This window comes from Gadus morhua, chromosome 3 (assembly GCF_902167405.1).
Source record: "Gadus morhua chromosome 3, gadMor3.0, whole genome shotgun sequence".
Classification (NCBI taxonomy): Eukaryota; Metazoa; Chordata; class Actinopteri; order Gadiformes; family Gadidae; genus Gadus; species Gadus morhua.
The window spans coordinates 22,303,770-22,324,549 of record NC_044050.1 but is presented as its reverse complement, the minus strand read 5'-3'; the positions used below and the strand labels follow the sequence as shown (position 1 = coordinate 22,324,549).

The following is a 20,780-nucleotide window of genomic DNA, read 5'->3' as shown; positions in this document are numbered from 1 at the left end:
AGTAGGTCGTGCCCAGCAGAAGGCTTACACTATTCAAATGCAGGCAGCACAACTACACCGGCGTCGCTCTGCGTCCATATGGTCGATGCCGGCTTGTTATTCTGTGAGCTGATTGGCCAGTCGGTTGGCTGCTGCACAGCAGGAGGCGTCACAACGAACCGTCACCGCTGCAGCATCCTCCGGTAACCAGGGGGCGGTGTCTCGCGGTTGCTAGGGAACCCTGGTAAGAAGGGATCGACGCCTGATTGAGTCGTGATGTAAATGCTCGTGGCTGCCATCGGATTAAAGTGCAGGTCCGCACTCGTGGCTTGAGCTGCGGAGCTCTTTGTTCAGATCAGTTTATAATTCGGAGCGAACCGAGCAAAGGCGTCACCGTCGCCGAGTCTTCTGGTGAATTTCCTGGTTTAGAATTAATTATTTTCCGCCCAGCTCTGGCTTGAGAACAGGTCGTGTGTTGCAACAGGTCGTAGATAAACACCAGGACACTGCGTTCAGACGGGAGAACCGGAGCTCGCTCGAGTGTGGATGTAACGTCGAAGTGGAACCGTCAACATGATGCCGGTAAGACCAACCTAACCTATCTCTACACATTTACATTCTTATTCGCTCTCACCGAGCGACTGAATTTGTTCGATCAGCAGTTCATGATCCAACATCAGCTTTTACTGACCGATCACTTCGGACCGGAGAATAGTTCGGGTAGTTTGTACTCTTGTGTGTGTGTGTGTGTGTGTGTGTGTGTGTGTGTGTGTCCAGTCGACCTGTTCACTCACCTGTCTACCTGTTTGAGGAGGATGGAGAAGTGATCTACTTCCTGTCTGGATGGTCGGTTGTTCTGCGGGTAGTCTCCATGACAACAGAGCTTGGTTCTCTATCGGGTAGAAGAGGAAACCATCAATTATAAAGTTCAAATGATGGGAGACTTTCTATTTTTCTCATAAGCCTATGATTCAATCGAATCTATCAAAATGTCCCATCCGATAGATTGATGATGATGATGATGATGATGATGGAGGAGAGACAGAATGATGGAGAGAAGATAGACATTAGGATGGAGGGATGATAGAGGAGAGACAGAATGATGGAGGGATGATAGAGGAGAGACAGAATGATGGAGGGATGATAGAGAAGAGACAGAATGATGGAGAGATGAGAGGAGACAGAATGATGGAGGGATGATATAGAAGAGACAGAATGATGGAGAGATGAGAGGAGAGACAGTATTATGAAGGGATGATATAGAAGAGACAGAATGATGGAGAGATGAGAAGAGACAGAATGATGGAGAGATGAGAGGAGATACAGTATTATGAAGGGATGATATAGAAGAGACAGAAGGATGGAGAGATGAGAGGAGAGACAGAGTGATGAAGGGATGATATAGAAGAGACAGAATGATGGAGAGATGAGAGGAGACAATGATGGAGAGATGAGAAGAGAGACAGAATCATGAAGGCATGATAGAGAAGAGACAAAATGATGGAGAGATGAGAGGCGACAGAATGATGGAGGAGAGACAAAATGATGGAGGGATGAAAGAGAGATAGAGGGATTAGAGGAGAGACAGATTGATGGAGGGATGATAGAGGAGAGGCAAAATGATTGAGAGATGATGGAGGAGACAGAATGATGGAGGGATGATAGAGACAGAATGATGGATGAATGAGGGGAGACAGAATGATAGAGAGATGATGGAGGAGACAGAATGATGGAGGGATGATAGAGACAGAATGATGGAGGCATTAGAGGAGAGACAGAATGATGGAGGGATCATAAGGGAGAGGCAGTATGATAGCGGGAGGATAGTAGTTTTACATTCCTGGAGGAGAGGAAGGCATTACCCACGTTGGATATTCAGAAGATGAATTCAACCTTTACTGCCCCTCCCCCCTCCCCTGCTGGGAGGGGGGGAGGGGCCTTTATTCCTAGTCATGTGACCCTAACACCATATGGTCCCGATGTGCCACCGGTCACACACACTCACACACACATACTCACACACACACTCCCCACACTTACTCATAAACTCGCATACGCACACCCCACACACACATACTCACACACAAATACACGCACACACACACACACACACACACACACACACACACACACACACACACACACACACACACACACACACACACACACACACACACACACACACACACACACACACACACACCCACCCACACACTCCACATCGTTCCCCCCCAACCCTGCTGTGTGGGCGGGGCCCCTCCCAAGGCTTCTGATCGGCCAACAGTACCTCCTATTCATCATAAGGTGAACGCTGTGACCCACTTCCTGTTCCTCAAACCCAACCCTGCTCCACTTACTGCTCTTTCTAGGACATTGTCTGTCTGACAGCCTGTCTCCCTCTCCCTCCCTCCCTCCCTCCCTCCCTCCCGGCCAGCCTGTCTCTCCCTCCCGGCCTGTCTTTCCCTCCCTCCCCCCCTGTCTGTATGTCTGTCTGCATTCTGTATGTGTAGAGGTGTCGTGAGGATCTGGATGAATGCATGAGTCACTCCGCTGGGTACGGAATTGTATTATCTTTGCAATAAAGTTCCTTAACCTATGGGGATAAGGAACTGTCCCCATCTGTAGGACGTGTGTGGACAGTAGCCGTGATGTTGTCACGTGGCGATGCTTCATGTAGGTTACTGTAGAGTACCTGTTATTGTAGTATTTACCTGAGTATTTAGCAGTACAGACCACGGGACCTCCCGTCACCCTAACACAAACTGAATGATGCCGTTCTATATCCAAACCCTCTCCATTGTAGGGCCACCCACTGATTCGTTATAACACAGAGCTGGGGTCAATTGATATGGATATGTTATAATTGTTATTGAGTGAAACCAAGCGTTTAGATCGCTGCTTCTGCTCTGCTGAGCTCTGAATGCGCTGCGGCTCGTCTTTAAGGTTCTGATCGATCCAGTCGAACCCGTGTCAGGTTTTCACCGGTGAACCACTTATGTGAGATATGGTGACATGACGGCTGCTGTTTCGCGCGTTCATGATGACCGTCGCTCGTAGTCATGGCAACCGGCGTGTTTTCCCTCCAGATGTTCCTGACAGTGTACCTGAGCAGCAGCGAGCAGCACGTCGCTGAGGTCCCCGTTACCCCGGAGACGCTGTGTCGGGACGTCCTGGAGATCTGCAGAGAGCCAGGGGAGAGCCAGTGCTACCTGGCCGAGCTGTGGAGGGACACGGGTACCCTGATCAATACCCTACACTACCAATCCATGATTGATACCTTCACAGTGTCAATGCATGGTCAATACATTATCAACACTTATCCATACCCTTTGATACCAAAACATGATCAATACATAAACAACAAATGCTGTCTACTACCCTTTGATGCCAATTCACTAAAACTATGATATCAATACCTCATCACTGACCTTACCTCACCCATACATGATCGATATACAATCAATACATTATGAATAACCTTACATTACCAATACATGATCAATACATGATCAACACACTACCAATACCTGTTGTTTATATGTTTTGTAACATGTGTTTAGAGCGTGTGGTGTCGGACTGTGAGCGGATGCAGGACGTGTTGCAGCGCTGGGGACAGCAGGGAGAGGAGCTACGCTACATCCTGAGGCACCAGCCACCTCCAGGTACATGCTAACATGCTAACAGGCTACGCCTCATCTTGAGACAGCAGCCACTTTCAGGTACACATGCTAACATGCTAACAGGCTTGATTCATCCTGAGACACCATCCACCTCCAGGTACACATGCTAACATGCTAACAGGCTACGCTTCATCCTGAGACACCAACCACCCCCAGGTACACATGCTAACATGCTACACTTCATCCTGAGACACCAGCCTCCTCCAGATACACATGCTAACATGCTACGCTGAATCCTGAGACACAAGCCACCTTCAGATACAACTGCTAACATGCTACGCTGAATCCTGAGACACAAGCCACCTTCAGATACAACTGCTAACAAGCTAACATGCTGCGCTTCATACTGAGACAATGCTAGGCTGTACTAGATTGCGCAGAAGCTAGCTATGATGGCGGCTATGTTAAATTGTTGTTTAAATGCTAGTTCTGACTGCAGCTATACTAACTTGTGGTGGAGGCTAGCAGTGCTATCAGCCATGCTAACTCATTGTATCCCTCCAGTCAGGCCAACCGCTGATGACCAGAGGTTTGCCAAGACGTTGTTCTCAGAGAACTCGGTGAGCCAACGCTGTTAGCACCCCTTCAACGCCTCTAGTGTTAAGTCCAATGTTCTTTTCTTGGCTAGCTTTGCTTTATTTGTAGTTTTGTCTATTCTGGTGTTGTGTTGTACAATATTTATTAGGTTGTATGGTAGCACACAGTATTTATGGGGAGCATTGAGGTACACAGTATTTATTGGTAGTATTGTGTACTGAGTATATATTGGTAGTGTTGTTGTACACAGTATTTATTGGTAGTATTGTGGTACACAGTATTTATTGGTACTATTGAGGTACAGAGTATGTATTGGTAGTATTGTGGTCACAGTATTTATTGGTAGTATTGTGGTACGCAATATTTATTGGTTGTATTGCGACACAGAGTATGTATTGGTAGTATTGTGGTACATAGTATTTATTGGTAGTATTGTGGTACACAGTATTTATTGGTAGTATTGTGGTACACAATATTTATTGGTAGCATTACAACACAGAGTATGTATTGGTAGTATTGTGGTACACAGTATTGATGGTAGTATTGTGGTACACAGTATTGATGGTAGTTGTGGTAAACAGTATTGATTGGTAGTATTGTGGTACACAGTATTGATGGTAGTATTGTGGTACACAGTATTGATGGTAGTTGTGGTACACAGTATTGATTGGTAGTATTGTGGTACACAGTATTGATGGTAGTTGTGGTACACAGTATTTATTGGTAGTATTGTGGTACACAGTATTGATTGGTAGTATTGTGGTACACAGTACTTATTGGTAGTATTGTGGTACCCAGTATTGATGGTAGTTGTGGTACACAGTATTGATTTGTAGTATTGTGGTACACAGTGTTGATCGGTAGTTGTGGTACACAGTATTGATTGGTAGTATTGTGGTACACAGTATTGATTGGTAGTATTGTGGTACACAGTATTGATTGGTAGTATTGTGGTACACAGTATTGATTGGTAGTATTGTGGTACACAGTATTGATGGTAGTTGTGGTACACAATATTGATTGGTAGTATTGTGGTACACAGTAGGTATTGGTAGTATTGTGGTACACAGTACTCATTGGTAGTATTATGGTACACAGTATTGATGGTAGTTGTGGTACACAGTATTGATTGGTAGTATTGTGGTACACAGTATTGATCGGTAGTTGTGGTACACAGTATTGATTGGTAGTATTGTGGTACACAGTATTGATGGTAGTATTGTGGTACACAGTATTGATGGTAGTTATGGTACACAATATTTATTGGTAGTATTGTGGTACACAGTATGTATTGGTAGTTGTGGTACACAGTATTTATTGGTAGTATTGTGGTACACAGTATTGATGGTAGTATTGTGGTACACAGTATTGATGGTAGTTGTGGTACACAGTATTGATTGGTAGTATTGTGGTACACAGTATTGATGGTAGTTGTGGTACACAGTATTTATTGGTAGTATTGTGGTACACAGTATTGATTGGTAGTATTGTGGTACACAGTACTTATTGGTAGTATTGTGGTACCCAGTATTGATGGTAGTTGTGGTACACAGTATTGATTTGTAGTATTGTGGTACACAGTGTTGATCGGTAGTTGTGGTACACAGTATTGATTGGTAGTATTGTGGTACACAGTATTGATTGGTAGTATTGTGGTACACAGTATTGATTGGTAGTATTGTGGTACACAGTATTGATTGGTAGTATTGTGGTACACAGTATTGATGGTAGTTGTGGTACACAATATTGATTGGTAGTATTGTGGTACACAGTAGGTATTGGTAGTATTGTGGTACACAGTACTCATTGGTAGTATTATGGTACACAGTATTGATGGTAGTTGTGGTACACAGTATTGATTGGTAGTATTGTGGTACACAGTATTGATCGGTAGTTGTGGTACACAGTATTGATTGGTAGTATTGTGGTACACAGTATTGATGGTAGTATTGTGGTACACAGTATTGATGGTAGTTATGGTACACAATATTTATTGGTAGTATTGTGGTACACAGTATGTATTGGTAGTTGTGGTACACAGTATTTATTGGTAGTATTGTGGTACACAGTATTGATGGTACTATTGTGGTACACAGTATTGATGGTAGTTGTGGTACACAGTATTGATGGTAGTATTGTGGTACACAGTATTGATGGTAGTTGTGGTACACAGTATTGATGGTAGTTGTGGTACACAGTATTGATGGTAGTATTGTGGTACACAGTATTGATGGTAGTTGTGGTACACAGTATTGATGGTAGTATTGTGGTACACAGTATTGATGGTAGTATTGTGGTACACAGTATTTATTGGTAGTATTGTGGTACACAGTACTTATTGGTAGTATTGTGGTACACAGTACTGATTGGTAGTATTGTGGTACACAGTATTGATTGGTAGTATTGTGGTACACAGTATTGATGGTAGTATTGTGGTACACAGTATTGATTATTTGGTAGTATTGTGGTACACAGTACTTATTGGTATTATTGTGGTAGGTTTCCTGGACTCTAGCTGACCTACAGGACATGGCGACGCGACAACAAGAACAGATCCATGTTACACAGCAACTACTGGTCTCCAAGGTAACGTGATGGACTGCTACTACTACCAGTACACAAGTACTATAATCAGAGATGGTTAAATACTGCTATGAGTACTACCACCAGTAAAGTACTATAATCAGAGATGGTTAAGTACTGCCACGAGTACTACAACCAGTAGATAAGTACTTTAATCAGAGATGGTTAAGTGAATTATCAATTTATAGATGGTTATTTTAGTTGTGGTTGGTTGTGGTTAGTTTAGGTATGATTAGATGTGGTTACTTAATGTATTAGGTTAGATGTGGTTAGTTTAGGTATAAGGTTAAAGAGAATGGTGAGTTCAGGTATGGTTGAATTTAGTTGGTTTAGGTATGGTTAGATGTGGTTAGTTCCGCTGTGGTTAGTTCATGTAGGGTTAGTTCTATTTAGTTCAGGTATGGGTAGGTTATATTAGGTAGGATTAGATGTGGTTAGTTTGGGTATGGTTAGATGTGGTTAGTTTGGGTATGGTTAGATGTGGTTAGTTGAAGTTCAGGTATGGTTAGATGTGGTTCGTTGAGGTATGGTTAGTTTAGGCATTGTTAGTTGAGGCATGGTTAGTTTAGGTATGGTTAGATGTGGTTAGTTCAGGTATGGTTAGATGTGGTTCGTTGAGGTATGGTTAGTTGAGGCATGGTTAGTTTAGGTATGGTTAGATGTGGTTAGTTCAGGTATGGTTAGATGTGGTTCATTGAGATATGGTTAGTTTAAGTATGGTTGGTTGTGGTTAGTTTAGGTATGGTTAGATGTAGTTAGTTAAAATATGGTTAGTTTAGGTATGGATGGTTGTGGTTAGTTTAGGTATGGTGAGATGTAGTTAGTTGAGGTATGGTTGGTTGCGGTTACTTCAGGTATGGTTGGTTGTGGTTAGGTTTGGCTTGGTTAGATGTGGTTTGTTCAGGTATGGTTAGTTCAGGTTTGATACTAGGTTGGTTTCTGACCACGGCCCCTCCAGGAGCAGAGGCTGCGCTCCCTGAGGCAGCAGGAGCTGCAGGAGGTGCAGAGGTCGGATCAGGAGCGCCTCCTCCAGCTGAGGGAGAACGCCCTGACCCAGGAGACCAAGCTGAGGAGGGTCCGGGCCGTCCGCACCCAGGTGGAGCAGAAACGCCTCAGCAACAGCAAGCTAGGTCAGACCCCCGCCGCTATAAACTACCTTCACTAGCACTACTCTATACCACCTACACTAGCACTGGGTCAGACACTACTCTATACTACCTACACTAGCACTAGGTCAGACCCTACTCTATACTACCTACACTAGCACTAGGTCAGACCCTACTCTATACTACCTACACTAGCACTAGGTCAGACCCTACTCTATACTACCTACACTAGCACTAGGTCAGACCCCCGCCGCTATAGACTACCTACACTAGCACTACTCTATACAACCTACACTAGCACTACTCTATACCACCTACACTAGCACTGGGTCAGACACTACTCTATACTACCTACACTAGCACTACTCTATACTACCTACACTAGCACTAGGTCAGACCCCCGCCGCTATAGACTACCTACACTAGCACTAGGTCAGACCCTACTCTATACTACCTACACTAGCACTAGGTCAGACCCTACTCTATACTACCTACACTAGCACTAGGTCAGACCCCCGCCGCTATAGACTACCTACACTAGCACTACTCTATACTACCTACACTAGCACTACTCTATACCACCTACACTAGCACTAGGTCAGACACTACTCTATACTACCTACACTAGCACTATGTCAGACCTCCGCCGCTATAGACTACCTACACTAGCACTACTCTATACTACCTACACTAGCACTACTCTATACTACCTACACTAGCACTAGGTCAGACCCTACTCTACATATAATAACGTAGTACTAATACTAGCTCAGACCCTACTATATGTATACTAACCTAGTACTAACACTAGGTCAGACCCTACTCTACATATAATAACGTAGTACTAATACTTGTTCAGACCCTACTATATGTATGCTAACCTAGTACTAGGTCAGACCCTACTCTATATAACCCTACTCTATATACTACCTATACTTACACTGGGTCCTACTATACACAGTATATGTACTACCTATAGTAACACTAGGTCAGACCCTACTATATGTATACTAACCTAGTACTAATACTAGGTCCTACTATACTCAGTATATGCACTACCTATACTAACACTAGGTCAGACCCTACTCTATATACTACCTATGCTTACACTGGGTCCTACTATACACAGTATATGTACTACCTATAGTTACACTAGGTCAGACCCTACTATATATACTACCTATACTAACACTGGGTCCTACTATACTCAGTATATGCACTACCTATAGTAACACTAGGTCAGATCCTACTATATGTATACTAACCTAGTACTAACACTAGGTCCTACTATACTCAGTATATGTACTACCTATACTAACACTAGGTCAGACCCTACTATATACGTACTTCCTGTGTGTGTAGTGGAGGAGGTGGAGCAGATGTCGGGGCTGTTCCAGCAGAAGCAGCGGGAGCTGCTGGCTGCCGTGGCGAGGGTGGAGGAGCTCAACCAACAGCTGCAGAGCCTGAGGAGCAGGGCGGAGCCGTCCCCCCAAAGCCCCGCCCACGCCACCCAGCTGGACCTGCTGTATAAGGAGCTACAGGTAGCTTGCCCGTAGCTTACGCTAACCATACCATGGTTACCCTGGTTACCGCCAACCCTACCCTGGTTGCCACTAACCCTACCTTGGTTACCATAAACCCTACCCTGGTTACCTTAGTTGCCACTAACCCAACCTGGTTACCACTAACCATACCCTGCTTACCTTAGTTACTACTTACCCTAGCCTGATTACAACCACTAACCTAACTATGTTAGTGACTACAGCAGGCTGAACCAGGGGCAAGCTATATGAGTGACTAACCCTGGTACCAGGTAGACAGCAGGCTGAACCAGTGAGTGACTAACCCTGGTACCAGGTAGACAGCAGGCTGAACCAGTGAGTGACTAACCCTGATACCAGGTAGACAGCAGGCTGGACCAGTGAGTGACTAACCCTGGTACCAGGTAGACAGCAGGCTGAACCAGTGAGTGACTAGCCCTGGTACCAGGTAGACAGCAGGCTGAACCAGTGAGTGACTAACCCTGGTACCAGGTAGACAGCAGGCTGAACCAGTGAGTGACTAACCCTGATACCAGGTAGACAGCAGGCTGGACCAGTGAGTGACTAACCCTGGTACCAGGTAGACAGCAGGCTGAACCAGTGAGTGACTAGCCCTGGTACCAGGTAGACAGCAGGCTGAATCAGTGAGTGACTAACCCTGATACCAGGTAGACAGCAGGCTGAACCAGTGAGTGACTAGCCCTGGTACCAGGTAGACAGCAGGCTGAACCAGTGAGTTACTAGCCCTGGTACCAGTTGCGCAGCAGGCTGAACCAGTGAGTGACTAGCCCTGGTACCAGTTGCGCAGCAGGCTGAACCAGTGAGTGACTAGCCCTGGTACCAGTTGCGCAGCAGGCTGAACCAGTGAGTGACGAGCCCTGGGTTCAGTTGCGCAGCAGGCTGAACCAGGAGCAGGGGGCGCGGCTCCAGCAGCACCGGGACACCCTGACGCGGCGCAACACGGAGGTGGGCGTGATGGAGCGCCGTGTGGCCGAGCTGCGGCAGCGGCTCTGGAAGAAGAAGGCAGCGCTGAACACCAAGGAGAGCCCGCCGGTACGCCCCCAGGACCCAACACAGAGCCTAACCCTATCCCATCTCACCTAACCCTAACCCTAAACCTAGTCCAGCTCACCTAACCCTAACCCTTACCCTAAAACATCTCACCTAACCCTAACCCTAAACCTAGTCCAGCTCACCTAACCCTAACCCTTACCCTAAAACATCTCACCTAACCCTAACCCTAAACCTAGTCCAGCTCACCTAACCCTAACCCTTACCCTAAAACATCTCACCTAATCCCAACCCTAACCCTATCCCATCTCACCTAACCCTAACCCTAAACCTAGTCCAGCTCACCTAACCCTAACCCTTACCCTAAAACATCTCACCTAACCCTAACCCTAAACCTAGTCCAGCTCACCTAACCCTAACCCTTACCCTAAAACATCTCACCTAACCCTAACCCTTACCCTTAAACATCTCACCTAACCCTAACCCTTACCCTTAAACATCTCACCTAATCCCAACCCTAACCCTAACACATCTCACCTAACCCTAACCCTTACCCTAAAACTTCTCACCTAATCCCAACCCTAACCCTAACCCATCTCACCTAACTCTAAACATCTGCCCGAACCCTAACCCATCTGCCCTAACCCTAACCCATCTGCCCTAACCCTAACCCATCTGCCCTCACCCTAACCCATCTCACCTAACCCTAACCCATCTAGCCTAACCCTAACCCATCTGCCCTAACCCTAACCCATCTGCCCTAACCCTAACACATCTGCCCTAACCCTAACCCATCTGCCCTAACCCTAACCCATTCATCTCCCCCAGCCCTAACCCATCTCCCCCAGCCCTAACCAAACATAAGAACACCTGTTTATCTTTATGTCCGTCCCCTGGTCCAGGTGTTGGACTGCCAGCCCCCCCAGCCCAGTGCTCCCTCCAGGGTGGCGGCCGTGGGGCCATACATCCAGTCCTGTGGCCCCCAGGGGCCCCCCGTACCCCAACGACAGGAGGTACTGGGGAAGACATCGTACCCGGAGGGTTACTCACCTGATCCAGCTCTGATACCCCCACCCCTACCCGCCAAGCCCTCCTCAGGTACACACACACCTGTAGCACCTGTAGAGACACCTGTACCAGCTGTAGACGGACATGTAACACCTGTAGAGACACCTGTACCACCTGTAGAGACACCTGTACCACCTGTAGAGACACCTGTACCACCTGTAGAGACACCTGTAGCACCTGTAGAGACACCTGTAGCACCTGTAGAGACACCTGTAGCACCTGTAGAGACACCTGTTGAACCTGTAGAGACACCTGTAGCAACTGTAGAGACACCTGTACCACCTGTAGGAACATCTGTAGGGACACTTGTAGAGACACCTGTAGAACCTGAAGAGACACCTGTAGCACCTGTGGAGAGTGATGTGGGGATGGTGATGTCAGGGTGTAGTGGTTATGATGTCAGGGAGGTATAGGACGATGATGTCAGGGTGTAGGGTTATGATGTCAGGGTGCAGGGTGATGATGTCAGGGTGCAGGGTGATGATGTCAGGGTGTAGGGTTATGATGTCAGGGTGTAGGGTGATGATGTCAGGGTGTAGTGGTGATGGTGTCAGGGTGTAGGGTGATGGTGTAGGGTGATGATGTCAGGGTGTAGGGTTATGATGTCAGGGTGTAGGGTGATGATGTCAGGGTGTAGTGGTGATGATGTCAGGGTGTAGTGGTGATGATGTCAGGGTTTAGGGTGATGGTGTAGGGTGATGATGTCAGGGTGTAGGGTTATGATGTCAGGGTGTAGGGTGATGATGTCAGGGTGTAGTGGTGATGGTGTCAGGGTGTAGTGTGATGATGTCAGGGTGTAGTGGTGATGATGTCAGGGTGTAGTGGTGATGATGTCAGGGTGTAGTGGTGATGGTGTCAGGGTGTAGTGGTGATGGTGTCAGGGTGTAGTGTGATGATGTCAGGGTGTAGTGGTGATGATGTCAGGGTGTAGTGGTGATGATGTCAGGGTGTAGTGGTGATGGTGTCAGGGTGTAGGGTTATGATGTCAGGGTGTAGGGTGATGATGTCAGGGTGTAGTGGTGATGGTGTCAGGGTGTAGTGGTGATGATGTCAGGGTGTAGGGTGATGGTGTAGGGTGATGATGTCAGGGTGTAGGGTTATGATGTCAGGGTGTAGTGGTGATGATGTCAGGGTGTAGTGTGATGATGTCAGGGTGTAGGGTTATGATGTCAGGGTGTAGTGGTGATGATGTCAGGGTGTAGTGGTGATGGTGTCAGGGTGTAGTGGTGATGATGTCCCACTCACCGGCTGCTACTCTGCTCTCCGCCCTGCAGGTTTCCAGACCGCACACTCCTCCACCCTCCCCCGCATGTCCGCCCAGCACCGCCACGACACAGGTGACCCAAACACACTCACTTCCTGTGGGCGTGTCCTACATAGGGGGTGTCTTCACAGCCATAGGGGCGTGTCCGAACTTGTTTGCGTGTGTTTTAACTCCACCCCTTTCTGTCGCACTTCTAGATGACTTTGATGTCCCGCCCCCTGTTCCATCTCGGACCACCGCAGACTCGCAGGTATAGGACCAGACCAGCTGTCAATCTAACCAACTTGAGCTTCATTAATTTGCCCTGCCTTGCCTTTGTGACCTGGGTATCCTGCTAACTAACGGTACCTCTCAGGCTAACCAGGTGGGTTTCCTTCCTCTCTCAGTTGAAGACGGCCCCCCCGGTGCCCAGTAAACCCAGACTCTTCACCCCGACCCCGACCCCCTACAGCCCCGGGACCGGCGCAGGCAGAACCCGGGGCCCGGCCAGCCAGTGCCACACCCTGCCCCTCCCCCACAAGCAGGACAAGACGCCGGCCGCGGCCGTGCGACCTTTCACCCCTGACCCGCCTCCAGCCATGCCCCCGCTGCTGCAGAAGCCCAAGACGGTGGCAACGTCGTCCATCTACTCCATGTACACGACCCACGCCTCGCACGCCAAGGCGGGGGGCGGGACCCTGCCCCGCGGCCCGGCCAGAGGTACCCCCAGCTGGTTCTACTAATACTAGTACTCAGACCAGAGGTACCCCCCCCCCCTGGTTCTACTAATACTAGTACTCAGGCCAGAGGTACCCCCAGCTGGTTCTACTAATACTAGTACTCAGACCAGAGGTACCCCCCCCCCCTGGTTCTACTAATACTAGTACTCAGGCCAGAGGTACCCCCCCCCTGGTTCTACTAATACTAGTACTCAGGCCAGAGGTACCCCCACCTGGTTCTACTAATACTAGTACTCAGGCCAGAGGTACCCCCACCTGGTTCTACTAATACTAGTACTCAGGCCAGAGGTACTCCCACCTGGTGCTCACAGTAGCTGTTAAATGATCAAATAGTACCGTTGGTTCTCATCACTATCTCATTGTTTATTAGTATTCTGATCCGTTACTACTGTTAGCCCATCCCATAATGTTACCGCCGAGAGAGAGCATTGTCTTCTGTAACTCAATGGTTGGGTCTCCTGTTGGCCAGGTCATGTGACTCTGTCTTTGTGTGCCCTCTGACCTCAGTGTACGGGAAGCCCCTCCTCCCGGCCAGCGGGGGGCAGCAGTCAGACAGCGGCGTCCATTTTGGATCGTGTCTATCCGACGGCGAGGAACCGGAGCTGCTGGGCGGAGCCTGCCCCTTCTCCACCTCCACCTCCTCCTCGACCGCCTCCACCTCCGTCACCCCCGCCGGCGAGGCTCCGGAGCCGGCGGAGCGCACCGCCCCCCGGCCCCTCAGCCCCACCAAGCTCCTCCCCTTCCTGTCCCAGCACCCCCACCGTAACCCTAGCGACGCCGACCTGGACGCGCTGCGGCGGCGGCTGCGCCTCGCCCCGCGGCCGCTGAAGAAGCGCTCCTCCATCACGGAGCCCGAGGGCCCCGGGGGGCCCAACATCCAGAAGCTGCTCTACCAGAAGACCACCCTGGCCGCCATGGAGACCGTGGAGCCGGTCTCCGCGGGGACCGCCTCGCGCGACGGCCTCCGCCCGGTGGGGGCGGAGAGCGAGGAGCGGCGAGGCGAGGGCCCGCCTCCTCTGCCCCCCCGCTCCCCCCTCCCTGACTCCTCCTCCTCCTCTCACGCCCTGCCGCCCCCCCTGGAGGAGGACGAGGGGGGAGAGGGGAGGGCACCCCCCACCCAGGACGAGTTCCCTCCCTACCCCCCGCCCCCTTACACCTGCAGGGGTCAGAAGAAGGAGGAGGAGCCTGAGGTCACCGCAGAGGCCACCCCGCCCCCGGTCAGTGCACGCACACACACGCGCGCACACACACACACACACACACACACACACACACACACACACACACACACACACACACACACACACACACACACACACACACACACACACACACACACACACACCTCTGTGTGCTGGTTGTGATCCAGATCCTCCCTGCAGGGTAAGAGGTCCAACCTGCGGCAGGCGGGTTCTGAACGGACCAACCACGGGATGAGGGTCCGCTTCAACCCGCTGGCCCTGCTGCTGGACTCCTCCCTGGAGGGGGAGTACGACCTGGTCCAGAGGGTCATCTACGACGTGAGGCCCCTCCTGCTCCCCTCCTACCTCCTCGACTCCCACCTCATTGTCTCCTAAGTGGTCATTACTGGCTCCTCAAGCGTAGAAGGCTTGGCGATGGTCGTCAATAATAATCACCTAGTGGCCACTTAATAGACTAGTGATGACTGACAGATGTGTGGTTGATTGACAAGTGTGTAGATGACTGACAGCTGGGTAGGTGGTTGAAAGGTGTGAAGGTGACTGATAGGTGGGCAGGTGATTGACAGGTGTGTAGATGATTGACAGGTGTGCAGGTGACTGACAGGTGTGCAGATTAATGATAGGTGTGTAGGTGATTGAGAGGTGTGCTGGTGACTGACAGGTGTGCAGATGATTGACAGTTGTGCAGATGATTGACAGGTGTGTAGATGATTGACAGTGGTGCAGGTGACTGACAGGTCTAGATGATTGACAGGTGTGTAGATGATTGACAGGTGTGTAGATGATGGACAGTGGTGCAGGTGACTGACAGGTGTGCAGGTGACTGACAGGTGTGCAGGTGACTGACAGGTGTCTCTGCAGGTGGAGGACCCCAGCCTCCCTAACGATGAGGGCATCACGGCGCTGCACAACGCCGTGTGCGCCGGACACGTGGAGATCGTCAAGTTCCTCGTCCAGTTCGGAGTCAACGTCAACGCCGCCGACAGCGACGGGTGGTCAGTACCACACGCAGACAGACAGGCTGAGAGACAGACACACACAGACAGGCTGAGAGACAGACACACAGACAGACTGAGAGACAGACACACACAGACAGACTGAGAGACAGACACACAGACAGACAGGCTGAGAGACAGACACACACAGACAGACAGGCTGAGAGACAGACACACAGACAGACAGGCTGAGAGACAGACACACAGACAGGCTGAGAGACAGAAAGACTGAGAGACAGACACGCGGACAGACAGGCTCAGAGACAGACACACAGACAGGCTGAGAGAAAGACACACAGACACGCGGACAGACAGACACACACAGACAGACAGGCTGAGAGACAGAGAGACAGGCTCAGAGACAGACACACAGACAGACAGGCTGAGAGACAGACACACACAGACAGGCTGAGAGACAGACACACACAGACAGACAGGGTGAGAGACGGACACACACAGACAGGCTGAGAGACAGACACACAGACAGGCTGAGAGACAGACACACACAGACAGACAGGCTGAGAGACAGACACACACAGACAGGCTGAGCGACAGACACACACAGACGGACAGGCTGAGAGACAGGCAGACAGACAGACTGAAAAACAGGCAGACAGGCAGACAGGCTGAGAGACAGAAAGACAGATGGGTAGACCGTTAAAGAAGATCCTCCTCTCTCTCATGTCTCTCCCTCCCTCTCTCCCTCTGCCTCATGTCTCTCTCTCCCCCCCTCCCCCCCCCCCCCCCCCCCCCCCCCCCCCCCCCCAGGACCCCGCTCCACTGCGCGGCCTCCTGTAACAACGTGCAGGTGTGTAAGTTCCTGGTGGAGTCGGGCGCCGCCGTGTTCGCCACCACCTCCAGCGACCAGCAGACCGCCGCCGACAAGTGTGAGGAGCTGGAGGACGGATACGCCCAGTGCTCCCAGTTCCTCTACGGTCAGTAGGTCCCAGTGGGCTGGTCCCCCTGGGCCCAGTGGACCCCAGGGCCCAGTAGGCTGGTCCCCCTGGTCCCAGTGGAGACCTGGTCCCAGTGGGCTGGTTCCCCTGGGCCCAGTGGACTCCTGGTCCCAGTAGACACCTGGTCCCAGTAGACACCTGGTCCCACATGGTCCCATATAGTGTATATGATCTAATGTTATTGCATATATAGTGTATATATAGTGTACATGATATTGTGTATGGATAGTGTATATTATATGGTGTGTATATAGTGTATATGATATTGTGTGTATATACAGTGTATATGATATAGTGTGTATACACAGTTTATATGATAAAGTGTATATGCCGTGTATATGATGTAGTGTATCTACTGTGTATTTATAGTGTACTCTATATACTGTGTATATGATGTAGTGTATCTATAGTGTACTCTACATGCTGTGTATATGATGCAGTGTATCTATAGTGTACTCTACATGCTGTGTATCTACAGTGTATCTATAGTGTACTCTACATGCTGTGTATCTACAGTGTATCTATAGTGTACTCTACATGCTGTGTGTCTACAGTGTATCTACAGTGTATCTACAGTGTACTCTACATGCTGTGTGTCTACAGTGTATCTATAGTGTACTCTACACGCTGTGTATCTACAGTGTATCTACAGTGTATCTACAGTGTACTCTACATGCTGTGTATCTACAGTGTATCTACAGTGTACTCTACATGCTGTGTATCTACAGTGTATCTATAGTGTACTCTACACGCTGTGTATCTACAGTGTATCTACAGTGTACTCTACATGCTGTGTATCTACAGTGTATCTATAGTGTACTCTACACGCTGTGTATCTACAGTGTATCTACAGTGTATCTATAGTGTACTCTACATGCTGTGTATCTACAGTGTATCTACAGTGTACTCTACATGCTGTGTATCTACAGTGTATCTACAGTGTACTCTACATGCTGTGTATCTACAGTGTATCTATAGTGTACTCTACACGCTGTGTATCTACAGTGTATCTACAGTGTATCTACATGCTGTGTATCTACAGTGTATCTATAGTGTACTCTACACGCTGTGTATCTACAGTGTATCTACAGTGTATCTACAGTGTATCTATAGTGTACTCTACATGCTGTGTATCTACAGTGTACTCTACATGCTGTGTATCTACAGTGTATCTACAGTGTACTCTACATGCTGTGTATCTACAGTGTATCTATAGTGTACTCTACATGCTGTGTATCTACAGTGTACTCTACATGCTGTGTATCTACAGTGTATCTATAGTGTACTCTACATGCTGTGTATCTAAAGTGTATCTACAGTGTACTCTACACGCTGTGTATCTACAGTGTATCTACAGTGTATCTATAGTGTACTCTACATGCTGTGTATCTACAGTGTATCTATAGTGTACTCTACATGCTGTGTATCTACAGTGTATCTATAGTGTACTCTACACGCTGTGTATCTACAGTGTATCTATAGTGTACTCTACATGCTGTGTATCTACAGTGTATCTATAGTGTACTCTACATGCTGTGTGTCCAGGGGTCCAGGAGAAGATGGGGGTGATGAACCGGGGCGCGGTGTACCCCCTCTGGGACTACGAGGCGCAGCAGGAGGACGAGCTCAGCCTGCAGGAGGGCGACGGGCTGCTGGTGCTGAGCAGGGAGGAGGGCTGGTGGTGGGCACGCAGCGGGGGCCGCCAGGGCTACGTGGCCCGCAACCTGCTGGGGGTAGGACACACACACACACACAGACACACGCACACACACACACACAGACACAGAGATACACGCACACACACACACACATAGACACACGCACACACACACATAGACACACACAGACACAGAGACACAGAGACACACACACACACATAGACACACGCACACACACACATAGACACACGCACACACACAGACACAGAGACACACGCACACACACACACATAGACACACGCACACACACACATAGACACACGCACACACAAATAGACACACGCACAGACACACATAGACACACGCTCACACACACACACACACACATAGACACCCACACATAGACACAGACACAGACACACACATAGACACACGCACACACAGACACACACACAGACACAGACACACACACAGACACACACACAGACACACACACAGACACACACACACACGCACATAGACACACGCACTGACAAGCACGTAGACACATGCACAGACACACAATCACACAAAATTACACACGCACACAATCACACGCACACACACACACACTCACAAGCACACACAAGCACACAGACACACGCATACACACACACACAAGTGCTGTACGAATACACACACATACAGTAGAGATCTTAAACAAAGTTTAATATCTCACTCTGTCCCCCCATCTTCCCCTCTCTCTGCCTCTCTCTCTCCCTCCTTCCCTCAGCTCTATGCGAGGATTAAGCCCCGCCAGAGGACCTTGGCTTAACTCACCTGGTCTTCCTGGTCCAGCCTGGTGTCACCTAGACCAGCCTGGTCCCACCAGGTCTAACTGTCCTCACCTGGTCTGACTGGGCCCTGTGTTGGATCCAACTGAACAAGCAGTGTGGCCTCACTGTAGCACTGATAAAAGCACAACAACCATCCTAAAGACTTTAACCTTAAAAGCACATTTCCTGTAGAGCAGACAGTGACAGAACAATCAACCATCTCAAAGACTTTTACCTTGAAAGCAGATTTCCTGTTGAGCAGGAAACCGTGAAACAGAAAAGTCCACTACTTAATTAGTTTCCAAACAGACAAAAAGCCGTAGGGTCCCCTCATACACTGCTGCCTGCTATTGGTCCATAGACCACATGATTGACTGCTATTGGTTCACAAGACCACGTGATTGACTGCTATTGGTTCACAAGACCCAGTGATCCTCCTCTTTCCTAGTCTCCGTTTGGGCGCCCACCAGGGTTTGGTTTGAGCTAGATCGGGCCGTTCCATCAGAGGAGGGGAGAGGGGTGGAAACCAGAGCAGGTCCGTGTGTTTCTTACCTCTCAGTGAATGTAGAATGCAGGCAAAATATTAGTGCAGTGATTTGCTTCCATACACGCATGGGTTAGCCAACAGCACCCAAAATATACACATTGGACCAATCAGTGCCTGAAGAGCTGAGCCCACCTATCAGAGAGGGCCGCCTCGGTGGAATGTATTCTGGTCCTGCTGACTCCGCCCACCTGTGCCCTGGAGGCGGAGTCCGGTTCTGTATGATAAGGCCGCGTCCCACGTGTCCTTCACTTGCTCCCTCAGTCCCTACTCCCTAGGTGGTGAACACTTTGTAGGCCACTATTTAGGAAACAAGGATAGGAGGGTTTATGCTCTGGGAATCCATTTGCGTCCTGTGTATTGGTCGCATAAACAGAGCGACAGTGATGTGGCGTAAATGGCATAAATAATTCATAAATACAGAAAAAAATGCTATGCATCATGGGATATCATGGGCATCAAATAAATAGTATTATTTTTATACAGTGCATTGTGGGTTTAAGGAGGGCACTATTGGGAACAAAATATGTGCTTCTAAATGTCAGACAACACTACACAATGGTGGCACTCTAAATAGTGCACTAATAGTCGACAAATTCGAAAACAGCCCTAGTTCCTCTTTAATCTGTACTCCGATTGGACGATAGTTTGTCTTTATTCTTTACTTTGATGTTTTTAACTGTCGCTGATCCTGGCTGCCTGTGATTGCTCTACTGTGAACTTTTGACCTTCTGTATGCGACCTCTGACCTGCTATATGTGTGGCTCTGAACATGAATGTTGAATTTCCCTCCTTAATCAAAGCACATGCTAACATCACTGTTAGCACGCAACCAGCTAGCTGTAGCTGAACAGTCTGTACAGCGCCGGCGGGCAGAAAGCTGATATTAAAAGAAAGTGGTGCGCCAAGCTTTGTCTTTTTTAAACTGATTTTCCTAAGTACCACAGGTGTTACTCCCTCAACCTTTCACTCTTGAACACCATGAGGCGACCCCAGAGCACCCGGTGGATTATTCAGAATTAACGTTTTAGAATGATTTAGATTATCTGCTGCTAGTTCTGAAACCATCCAGATGACCCCCGAAGACCACCACCCAAATACACCACACCCCAACCAAATACC

General features: G+C 48.8%; 1 protein-coding gene across 1 annotated transcript; it reads left to right on the top strand.

The window, feature by feature from the left end:
- The first annotated feature begins 44 nt into the window (after positions 1–44).
- On the top strand, positions 45–20,563 carry LOC115540073 (apoptosis-stimulating of p53 protein 2). The gene is made up of 18 exons (XM_030351056.1): positions 45–561; positions 3,066–3,213; positions 3,540–3,641; positions 4,164–4,219; positions 6,696–6,782; positions 7,738–7,909; positions 9,248–9,426; positions 10,315–10,479; positions 11,340–11,535; positions 12,780–12,842; positions 12,967–13,019; positions 13,156–13,468; positions 13,996–14,705; positions 14,871–15,008; positions 15,552–15,685; positions 16,454–16,620; positions 18,187–18,374; positions 19,072–20,563. Exons 1-18 carry the CDS (start codon positions 553–555, stop codon positions 19,111–19,113), a joined length of 2,922 nt encoding a protein of 973 aa, XP_030206916.1. The 5' UTR covers positions 45–552; the 3' UTR covers positions 19,114–20,563.
- Positions 20,564–20,780: the final 217 nt, after the last annotated feature.

Bases quoted from the DNA above. Each gene is read 5' to 3' on its own strand.
- LOC115540073 (XM_030351056.1), top strand. The intron at 3,214-3,539 runs GTACCCTGATCA...ACATGTGTTTAG, and splicing joins CGAGCTGTGGAGGGACACGG to AGCGTGTGGTGTCGGACTGT. The intron at 4,220-6,695 runs GTGAGCCAACGC...TTATTGTGGTAG, and splicing joins CGTTGTTCTCAGAGAACTCG to GTTTCCTGGACTCTAGCTGA.